Source organism: Diorhabda sublineata, chromosome 10 (assembly GCF_026230105.1).
Source record: "Diorhabda sublineata isolate icDioSubl1.1 chromosome 10, icDioSubl1.1, whole genome shotgun sequence".
Lineage (NCBI taxonomy): Eukaryota > Metazoa > Arthropoda > Insecta > Coleoptera > Chrysomelidae > Diorhabda > Diorhabda sublineata.
Genome location: NC_079483.1, coordinates 8,953,192 through 8,965,470, shown reverse-complemented (window position 1 = coordinate 8,965,470; position 12,279 = coordinate 8,953,192). Strand labels below are relative to the sequence as shown.

Sequence of the window (12,279 nt, the reverse complement as noted above, 5' to 3'; positions counted from 1 at the left end):
AATGTCATCATTTGATAAAAATATCTCACAATTAAAAATATGAAAATGACTGCAAATTATTTGATTTATTTGTTAAACTATCAATCTAAACGTCAAAATTAAATGTGGCTTTTCTAACTTCAAACTAGCTGAAAAATTATCGTTTCGAGGTAATTTTGGTCGACAATCGCTTTTTCCAGTTGTAGTTTGGCGAAAAATTAATTATTTTAAGCTTATTTTAGTCATAACTGAAATTTTTCTTTTCTATCTTCGAACTGTTTGGAAATTAACCGATTTTCGTAAATTTTGATAGATAAGAGCCATTATTCAGGTTCAGTTTGATGAAATTGGAATTTTTTAACTGAAATTTCAATTGTCTAACTTCAAACTAGCTGAACATTGACCGTTTTGAGTTAGTTTTAATCGACAATCGCCTTTTCTGAATTCAATTTGGTCAAAAATTACGTATTTTGAGCTTGTTTTGTCCAAATTTATTTTTTTTAACTGAAATTTCAGTTTTCCCACTTCAAATTAGGTTAAAATTGACTATTTTGAGGTAATTTTGGTCGACAATTGCTTTTTCTAGGTTCAGTTTGGTAAAACATTAGTTATTTTTAAGTTCACTTTAGTCACAACTATTTAAAAACGGACCAAATTTAGTAAATTTTAATCGAAAAGAGTGTTTTCCAGGTTCAATTTGGCAAAATTGAAATTTTCTTGGAATTGGAATTTCGCTTGTCTATCTACAAACTAGCTGGAAATAAAGTTAAATTATGCTCGACTATTACCCTTTCTAAATTAAGTTTCACTTAATATTAACTATTTTCGCTTTAAAATTAGTCTAATCGTTTTTTTTTTGACTGAATATAACTTATTTGTTTTCAAACTAGCTAAAAACTTACAGTTTTGAATTGGTTTTTTAATTTTTGTTCGCAATTGTCCTTTTTAGTTCCAGTTTGGTCATGTATTAACTATTTTCACGTTAAAGTTGGTCAAATCGTTTTTTTTTCAACTGACTATAACTTGTTTAACTTCAAACTAGCTGAAAATTCACAGTTTTGCGTTGGTTTTTCAATTTTTGTTCGCAATTGTCCTTTTTAGTTCCAGTTTGGTCATGTATTAACTATTTTCACGTTAAAGTTGGTCAAATCGTTTTTTTTTTCAACTGACTATAACTTGTTTAACTTCAAACTAGCTGAAAATTTACAGTTTTGAGTTGGTTTTTTAGCTTTTGTTGGAAATTGCTCTTTCTAGATCCAGTTTGGTCAAATACAAACTAATTTAGTGTAAAAATTGGTCAAATGGTTTTTATTCTAACTGAAAATCGTTTTCATAACTTAAAACTAACTGAAAATTCACCATTTTGAGTTAATTTTGCTCAACAATTGCCCTTTCCATGTTTGATTGAATAAAAAATTAATTATTTTTCAATTTAATGTGGTCAAATAAATTTTTCAACTGATTTTGCGTTTTTTTAACTCAAACTAGTTGAAAATTAATCATTTTGAGTTAATTTTGGTGGATATTTGACAGAAATTGGCTTTTCTATTTATTTTTCAGTTCAAAAATGGATTTTCCCGTAATCAAAATAACCAAAAATTGCCTTTTCCAAGTTTAAGTTAGTTTTTCTCCCTTTTTAGCTGGATTTGGTTAATTGGATTTTCTAACTGAATTTCGCTTTTCTAAGTATAAACCAGTTGAAAAACTCAGAAATATCTAAAGTTAAATAACTTTTCAAAACTTCTAGTGCAAAAATTGACAATTCTGAATTAATTTTTTTCAAAAATTAACTAAAGTTTAAATTGGTCATGAGATTGTTTATCGGAAATCTAAAAACTGCTATTTAGTCGTTGCTTGGCTTTTAAAATTTTGTCAATAATTCTAACAAAATATTTAATTTCGTTAAATATTCTCATCCTATAAACTTATAGTTTAATAAAGGCATTTAACGTCTCAAAAAAAAAACAAATTAGTAGTTATTCAAAACGATATAATTTGCGTTTTATAAATGTGGGTATATATGTGAAGAAATAGAAATGTCAATGGCAACATCAATATAAAACCACCTACCAAAACTGTCAGTTAACTGAGGAATTTGTTACAAAAATAGTCATGACCTAAATTTACCTATAAATACCTTTCGCGTGTTGAACGATATAAAAATTCTAAAAACCAGTAGGCACCAGCCCCTCAACAATTCAAATTTCATCATACAATGTGACCCAGAATATTGATTTAATATTTAAAAAGATAATACATCAAAAGTTAGTACGACTGTTCTTCATAATCATAAAATACCGTTTGCCCCACTCTAATACGATAATAATAAAATTGGAGATACTAACGAACGTATTCTCTACGATTATACCCTGTATAATAATCGATAAACAATAAAATCGATTATATCGATTAAATATACCTCCATTTTGTCAACAATAACGTCATGTCATCATGTTTATAGAGCAATTAACGAAACGAAAAAATAGATTTTCATGGTTTCCACTTCTATTTATACATCGATTCAATTTATAATTCAATTACATACAATTGAATCGATATATCGAAAGTTTTTCAACTCAAAACAGTCCGGAATATCATTGTTTCGATTTTTATCAACATAGTTGTTATTTCGAAACATAACCACAAAAATTCCTAACAGTGAGAGTGCAATTTTGTTTATTTTCGAGTGATGTTTTGAAGCGTTGATTTGTATTTTGTATTTGTAGTTTTGATTCTCTAATATGAATAATTATCTTAAGAATTTAGGGGTAGAGGGTAGATACAAACAAAAGATAGCACTCGTATGACAACTCGTTGTCTTTCACCATTAGAAATGTCAAATCAAACTTGACATATCAGTGTTGCCATTTCAAAACTCCTCGTACTTACCAGCAGGAGAAGACATAAAAGTTTAATCGTTTTTAAGTACTTTAAGGCTTCAAAACAATTATAAAGCAGTATTGAAAACATTCAAATTTATATTAAATACTAAATAAAATATATATTCAATGTTATTTTAAAAAATGCAGGTCCGTATTTAAAAAAATCTTGTCTATGATGAATATGACAATTCGAAACATCATAAGAATATCTAGACGACCTAATATTAAAGACAAAATCATTCATTCTTTTAATTTTGATTCCACCGTATACATTTTTCGACTTCCTAAAATAATTTGAAACATCCGATACACACGTTCGTATATTGACCTTTTGAAAAAATGTTAATGTGTTTACTTTCAGTTTTAAAACAGGATATTTATGTACTAAACATGTTTATGCTTCCTATTTTGTTTTTTATACGAATCAAATTAGTTTTCAATAGATATGCACTGAACTTTTAAAAAGCTGAAATTTTTTTTACAAATATATTCACATTCGAATTGCGGCTATTAAATAACGTGACTGGTATATTTTTCGAAACAGTGCACGAGCCAGTTCCTTCAGGATGCGCGACGCTTTTTTTCTCACAGTTTCAACAAACCCAAATCTTGGTCTTCTTAATGCAGATTTGATTCGTTACAGGTTATCACCTTGTCTAATAAGTTTGAGTCATTTTCAAACGCATTCAAGTTGTCAAAACAAATATTTTCGCGAGCGAAACAAACAGTTTCTTTTTTACATCAAAATAAAAAACAGCTCCTTTACAAACGAAGGCAGCGGCTACACTGATTTGTCTACAGATACGGTAGATATCGCGTTGGAAAGAATAGGCTTCAGGCTAAATCAGCCACACCTCGTATTATATAAAGTTTTTAGTTCTTCGAGCTTTTTATATTTTTTTTCTTGATAAATTGTCTTGATTTTAGGTCTTTTTCGATAAAAAATTTATACACATATTCCTATATAAAAGTTGTCTCGAAATTAACGTTTATGCACACAAAAATCATTTTATTCTAAGCCTGTTTTAGGCTAAATTCCTGGCACCTGAATAGATTTTCGCTTTGCTGCTTTTTCAATTTGTTTTGTAATTTTTGTTTTAATATGAAAAATAAATTTCTGCTTTGTTTCTTTTTCAATTTGTTTTGTAACTATTGGTCTAATATGAAAACTAGATTGTTAATTTTTCAATTTGTTCAGTAACTTTTATCTTAATTTGAAATATCAATTTTTGCTTTTTCAATTTGTTTTGTAACTTTTGTTCTAATATGAAAACTAAATTTTTGCTTTGTTGCTTTTAGAATTTGTTTTGTAACATTTGTTTTAATATGAAAAATCACTTTTTGCTTTTACAATATGTTTTGTAACTTTTGTTCTAATATGAAAACTAAATTTTTGCTTTGTTGCTTTTAGAATTTGTTTTGTAACATTTGTTTTAGAATGAAAAATCACTTTTTGCTTTTTCAAGTTGTTTTGTAACTTTTGTTCTAATATGAAAACTAAATTTTTGCTTTGTTGCTTTTACAATTTGTTTTGTAACATTTGTTTTAGAATGAAAAATCACTTTTTGCTTTTTCAAGTTGTTTTGTAACTTTTGTTCTAATATGAAAACTAGATTTTTGCTTTGTTGCTTTTACAATATGTTTTGTAACTTTTGTTCTAATATGAAAACTAGATTTTTGCTTTGTTGCTTTTACAATATGTTTTGTAACTTTTGTTCTAATATGAAAACTAAATTTTTGCTTTGTTGCTTTTACAATTTGTTTTGTAACATTTGTTTTAATATGAAAAATCACTTTTTGCTTTTACAATATGTTTTGTAACTTTTGTTCTAATATGAAAACTAGATTGTTAATTTTTCAATTTGTTCAGTAACTTTTATCTTAATTTGAAATATCAATTTTTGCTTTTTCAATTTGTTTTGTAACTTTTGTTCTAATATGAAAACTAAATTTTTGCTTTGTTGCTTTTACAATTTGTTTTGTAACATTTGTTTTAGAATGAAAAATCACTTTTTGCTTTTTCAAGTTGTTTTGTAACTTTTGTTCTAATATGAAAACTAAATTTTTGCTTTGTTGCTTTTACAATTTGTTTTGTAACTTTTGTTCTAATATGAAAACTAAATTTTTGCTTTGTTGCTTTTTCAATTTGTTTAGTAACTTTTGTTTTAATATAACTTTTTGCTTTGTTACTTTTACAATTTGTTTTGTAACATTTGTTTTAGAATGAAAAATCACTTTTTGCTTTTTCAAGTTGTTTTGTAACTTTTGTTCTAATATGAAAACTAAATTTTTGCTTTGTTGCTTTTTCAATTTGTTTAGTAACTTTTGTTCTAATATGAAAACTAAATTTTTGCTTTGTCGCTTTTTCAATTTGTTTAGTAACTTTTGTTTTAATATGAAAAATCACTTTTTGCTTTTTCAAGTTGTTTTGTAATTTTTGTCCTAATATGAAAACTAGATTTTTGCTTTGTTGCTTTTTCAATTTGTTTTGTAATTTTTGTTTAAATATGAAAAATAGTGACTTTCAAAAACCAATATATTCAAACAATTTTAAATTTTACTGTTTGAGTGTCACTACTGTTGGTTAAAGGAAATTTTATAGAAAAGGATACTCGAACAGTTTAGTTCAAGGCGTTCTCCCAATACTTAATGACAACTCAACAACTAATTTTTATCATTATCATAAAAATTCTCACTTATACGGTTGTCAAACTAAAACTAAGCGTTGAAAATCGCTGAAGTTTTAGTAAGAATTCTAATTTTTTATATAGCCTTAGCATACTGAAACTATCCAGAAAACCTTATCAGCATATTGAAAGTGTTGTAGCCTTCTAGATCACCTGATATAAATCCTTTAGATTCATTTTGACCGATTACCGAAAGAAAAAATTGTTTTTTAGATCTACAAGGTTCTTCCAAAGTTATTTTGTACATTCAAGTAACAAGCATATACTTTTGGTTATATTGATTGACGGTCCCAGCCATACCTACCTAATGGTAAACTTGTGGGATTTCCTTGTAAGCAAGCGACACCTAGGCAACATTTAAACCGAGTTTTTTCGCCTGGTATTTGCATAGATAAAATGGCCACGTCTTCATTTCTCTCTTTAGCTCTTCTTATTCGGTCCTCTCCTACCGTTTTAGTTTGCAGATTCATTCTTTTCAACTGATCACTCAATACGTCCGCCATTTTCGAATGTCACATTAATTTTTTTTCTTCAATTCGAACACTTCACTTAGTTTAGATTTGGTATAGATCGATCAATTCGTTTCACCAAACTGCGAGGACGTATCACGATAAAATTAAGTGTAAAAAAATTGGGTCATGAATCAAACCACATTTTCTGAGCCTCAATATAATAAAAAATAATTACCGAATGTTGATTATTTTAATTATTATTAGGGTTGGTTCTGGTATAGAGCTTTTCTCCTCTATCATTTCACAAAATTCAACCCTCCAACTTCATGGTATCCAATCTGATGTAGTGGGAAATGAAAGAGGAAAAGTAGGAGCGAAAAAATTCTTCTGTTTGATAAAACAAGACAATAAAGATCATACTAAAAAAGAGGTGGATAATCTACTGGGGTTAGGACAGACAAAGGTCCTCTTGGGAGCCTCTAAGCAAAGAAGATCAATCGAATGTACCAACTTTAGTATAGTAGAGGATGCAACGTGTAGATTCTGTTACACAGAATTGAAGACGAAGATTTTTGGTAGATAGTGGAAACTTGAACCTTGAAAGCACAAATGATCGAAAAACTTGAGGCATGGACGCATCCTGAAGATACCCCGGACTGACAGAATCGCCAACGACGAAGTACTAAAACGCATTGGTCGAAAAAGAAAGCTGTTGACAAAACATCTTACATACGCAACTACAAATACCTACTGGTACAGAAGAAGAAATCCTGGCTCCGTTAAATAAGTTAATGGACAGCGTTGGAGAATTGTTTTATGTTGCGAGGGACAGAGACGAATTTAAAAACGTGGTCGGGGACCTTCAATGAGAAGATAACATGAGAATAAGAAGGATCATCGCATATTTTGAACTTTCTGAAAGGAGTAATATTTATAGATCAGCCTTAAACACTGATCATTTCCAGTTGACACAAACTACATGTAGGAAAAGTTGATTCATGTTAAACGATATTGGAATCGGCTCCAAATGGATAGCAGTAATTAAAATTTGATTAAAACTTGACGATTAAATTTGTCAAATTATAGAAATTGACAATTAAATTTGACCGAAACTTGATGATTGGCGATAAAATTTGAATAAAACGTGGATATTAACAATTAAATTTGTTTAATACATAGGAATTTATAATAAAAATGAATAATACCTGGAAAAGACAGTTGAATTTGATCAAATTATAGAAATTGACAATTAAAATTCAACAAAACTTGGAAATTGACAATTATATTTGTTAAAATATAAAAATTGACAATTAAATTTGACCGTAACTTTATAATTGGCAATAGAATTTGAACAAAACGTGCATATTGACAATTAAATTTGTGTAATACATAGGAATTTGTAATTAAAATGAATAATACCTGGAAATGAAAATTGAATTTGAACAAATTATAGGAATTGACAATTAAAATTCAACAAAACTTGGAAATTGACGATTAAATTTGTCAATATATAGAAATAGACAATTAAATTTGACCGAAACATTATAATTGACAATAGAATTTGAACAAAACGTGCGTATTGACAATTAAATTTGTTTAATACGTAGGAATTCATAATAAAAATGAATAATACCTGGAAAAGACAGTTGAATTTGATCAAATTATAGAAATTGACAATTAAAATTCAACAAAACTTGGAAATTGACAATTATATTTGTTAAAATATAAAAATTGACAATTAAATTTGACCGTAACTTTATAATTGGCAATAGAATTTGAACAAAACGTGCATATTGACAATTAAATTTGTGTAATACATAGGAATTTGTAATTAAAATGAATAATACCTGGAAATGAAAATTGAATTTGAACAAATTATAGGAATTGACAATTAAAATTCAACAAAACTTGGAAATTGACGATTAAATTTGTCAATATATAGAAATAGACAATTAAATTTGACCGAAACATTATAATTGGCAATAGAATTTGATCAAAACGTGCGTATTGACAATTAAATTTGTTTAATACGTAGGAATTCATAATAAAAATGAATAATACCTGGAAAAGACAGTTGAATTTGATCAAATTATAGAAATTGACAATTAAAATTCAACAAAACTTGGAAATTGACAATTATATTTGTTAAAATATAAAAATTGACAATTAAATTTGACCGTAACTTTATAATTGGCAATAGAATTTGAACAAAACGTGCATATTGACAATTAAATTTGTGTAATACATAGGAATTTGTAATTAAAATGAATAATACCTGGAAATGAAAATTGAATTTGAACAAATTATAGGAATTGACAATTAAAATTCAACAAAACTTGGAAATTGACGATTAAATTTGTCAATATATAGAAATAGACAATTAAATTTGACCGAAACATTATAATTGGCAATAGAATTTGATCAAAACGTGCGTATTGACAATTAAATTTGTTTAATACGTAGGAATTCATAATAAAAATGAATAATACCTGGAAGTGACAATTGAATTTGATCAAATTATAGGAATTGGCAATTAAATTTCAACAAAACTTGGAAATTGACGATTAAATTTGTTAAATTATAGAAATTGACAATTAAATTTGACCAACACTTGATAATTAGCTATAAAATTTGAACAATGCGTAGATATTGACAATTAAATTTGTTTAATTCATACGAATTTGTAATAAAAATGACTAAATGAATTAAATTTGTCAAAATATAGAAATTGACAATTAAATTTTACCAAAATAAGACAATAAAGATCATACTAAAAAAGAGGTGGATAATCATGTTATACGATATTGAAATCGGCTCCAAATGGATAGATTACTGTCCTTTTAAGTGCCCATCAAGGTAACGAGTTATAGTCAAGTATTCTAACCATTGATTTATCATCCTTAGAACCAGAATACGTGATTTTATTCATGTCCTGTATTGTTTCTACACCCCGATTTATTCTTCAATTAATTAGTTTGCAAATAATCTGAAATATTGATGTGATTTTTTAACATCCGTATTAATATTTAACGCGATGATTATTATAATTGTTTTGTATATTTTGCAATGTTTTAAACGATCTTGTAGATTACAATCAAAATACAAAGTATCCAGAAAGAAAATTGTTGATATTAAAAACCAAAAACCGATTTAATCATCAATTTTTCAAATTGTTTTGGTTGTCTTTTGGTAATTTTTTCAATAAATATGTAAAAATGTGTTGATAAATCATTTTTGACAGAAAAACACTATAGAAACCAAAGATCGACGTGATATTAGGACTTTTCCCAAGGAAAATTCACCATTGAGAAGTGGTTGCTAAGTTTAAACGATGCGAAATGGGCATTGAAAACGCTGCATGCAGTAGACGCCCCAAAGGGACTGTCAAAAACATACCAGAAAATAATTTCGATTAACAACGACGTCAATCTCAAAATTTCCACTGGAGGCTTTGGGAAAAGAGGCTAGAAATCCAAGAACGCCGTTTATATGGAAGTGATCTCTCAGTTGATCGGCCGATCTGAAAGACACATTCAGGCACTCGTGGGCGAAAATTCGGACGAACTCACCCCTTTACCTTACTTCATAAGTACAAAGTTTACTTTCGTTCCATAATCAAATATAGAACAAACGTTCTACTGCACGTTGCCCGATTACCTAGTGGAAAAACTTTTGTCCATACTTAGGTACTACCAATTCAAGAGTTGATTCAGTATCAGTAATAACTTATGACATAACCAAATCGTCTAAACGACCTCCAAGCTTGCTATGCAATTCGTATAATCGAATTCCATTGCTAAAGATACTCTTCTCGCCCCTTGGATCCCCAATAACCGGCCCCATACCTCAAAGTTCAAGAGGAAACTCCCTTATACGTCCTTTCGTCTACTAGCAACTAGAACTCCCAGAGAATTACCTCAACTTCTTCCATAAGGTGAAACTTTGTCTTCAATCACACCTTTTCAATCGTTTCTCTATAACCCGGTGAACAAAATGGCCGACGATAGGGAATAAAGCAGCTGCAGCTGTATCTGCTTAAAAAATTAAAACTCCTCGATATCTGAGGACAATCTTTTTTATTTGTCTTCTAATATTTGTTCGATTTGGTTTTTTTTCGGTCTGAAGCAGTAAACATCATAAAAACCAACCACCAGACCTCCAGCATTGCAGAGGAGCAGTTCCTACATCAGGGTCAAATCCCTCTTCGACATAAAAATTTCCTTAATGCATCCAAATAATAAAAAACGACAAACTTCTCTTTCTCAGCATGGTATTTGATGAAAAAACAATTTAAATATACGTGAAAGAAGTGAAAATTATCAATTTGAAAAATGATACGATCGATTTAGGTCCTAATTACCAAAACACAACGTTCATTATATAGTAATTAAGAAAAGATGATATCCGTCACATAGGCACTACAATAACCTCATTATAATTTTGATTTGATCGTATACAAACAACGCGAGTTTTGTTCGAGATCCCGACACCGTACGTCTCGGAATGTTTAAATTGAACTAAAAGTTTTGAAGGCAGAAGTTTGTAAGATCGGCGGCAGTTAGTAGGTTGTACCTATATCGTATAGAAGAGGACCGGTATCTACCCACTTTATTATACGAGTGTCTCTGTCTCATCATCACTAATGTATGTACAGGTTATTTTTTTTTTTTCATATTACCGCAAGGTTAACACAGTTGATGATACATAATTTGATTTATTAATTATCATTTAGATATTTTTTCGTACGAGAAATATTTGTTTCGTAGATATATAGGGTCATGTAGTAAAACACATCAGTTTTAGTACGTATCTTTTGACGTAAGTCAAAAAAATAAAACGTCAAATTTTTTAAATAGTAAAATTCAATATATAACGTAAACCGAAACGGTTTGCAGAACATCGGTGGATGGTGATATAACTATAATTTGAACAAAATTTGGAAATTGACGATTAAATTTGTCAAAATATAGAAATTGACAATTAACTTTGAAGAAAACTTAATAATTGGTGATAAAATTCGAACAAAACGTGGATATTGACAATTAAATTTGTTTAATACATACGAATTTATAATTAAAATGAATAAAACCAGTAAATGATAATTGAAATTGATTAAAATCATAGAAATTGGCAATTAAATTTGCACAAAACATGGAAATTGACGATTAAATTTGTCAAAATATAGAAATAGACAATTAAATTTGATCAAAACTTGATAATTGGTGATAAAATTCGAACAAAACGTAGATATTGACAATTAAATTTGTTGAAAACATACGAATTTATAATTAAAATGAATAAAACCCGGAAATGACAATTGAAATTGATCAAATCATAGAAATTGACAATTAAATTTGCACAAAACTTGGGAATTGACGATTAAATTTGTCAAAATATAGAAATAGACAATTAAATTTGACCAAAACTTTATAATTGGTAATAAACTTTGATTAAAACGTGGATATTGATAATTAAATTTGTTTAATACATAGGAATTTATATTAAAAATGGATAAAACGTCGAAATGACAATTGAAATTGATCAAATTATAGAAATTGACAATTAAAATTGATCAACACTTGATAATTCGCGATAAAATTTGAACAAAACGTGAATATTAACAATTAAATTTGTTTAATACATAGGAATTTATAATAAAAATGGATAAAACGTCGAAATGACAATTGAAATTGATCAGATTATAGAAATTGACAATTAAAATTGATCAACACTTGATAATTCGCGATAAAATTTGAGCAAAACGCGGATATTAACAATTAAATTTCTTTAATACATAGGTATTTATAATAAAAATTTATAAAACGTCAAGGTGACAATTGAATTTGATCAAATTATTGCAATTGACAATTAAATTTGCACAAAAATTTGGAAATTGACGATTAAATTTGTCGAAATATAGGAATAGACAATTAAATTTGATCAAAACTTGATAATTGGCGATAAAATTTGAACAAAACGTGAGAATGTTGATAATTGAATTTGATCAAATTACAGGAATTGACAATTCAATTTGAACAAAACTTGGAAATTCACAATTAAATCTCCTTTGTCTATGAGAAAATTGAAAAAAATATGAACCAAAAGTAAGAATTTTTCAATCAAATATAAAATTTGACGATTTCATTTGACAATTCCAACTAAAAGTAGAAATTGACGATTAAAAATAAACAGAATGTGAAACCATTCGATTTGAGGAAAATGTAGGAATTGATTATTAGATCGTCAATTTTCTCTAAATTTCACTAAATCTAGAAATTG

General features: G+C 28.0%; 1 protein-coding gene across 11 annotated transcripts in view; it reads right to left on the bottom strand.

Moving 5' to 3' along the window:
- LOC130449977 (four and a half LIM domains protein 2) overlaps window positions 1-12,279 on the bottom strand; it is a 119,395-nt gene that overhangs the window by 5,079 nt on the left and 102,037 nt on the right. The window contains exons 1-3 of one of the 11 annotated variants that reach the window (XM_056788130.1): window positions 10,361-10,514; window positions 8,885-9,080; window positions 5,853-6,140 (exon numbers count right to left, since the gene is read on the bottom strand). The exons of 6 other annotated variants lie outside the window; for them this stretch is intronic. In XM_056788130.1, coding sequence (XP_056644108.1) covers window positions 5,853-6,051 — 199 coding nt within the window. In that variant the 5' untranslated portion in view covers window positions 6,052-6,140; window positions 8,885-9,080; window positions 10,361-10,514. Of the gene's footprint in view, window positions 1-5,852; window positions 6,141-8,884; window positions 9,081-10,360; window positions 10,520-12,279 lie in introns of those variants that run through there. 4 more of the 11 variants (XM_056788129.1, XM_056788133.1, XM_056788131.1 and 1 more) reach the window with 4 other exon arrangements.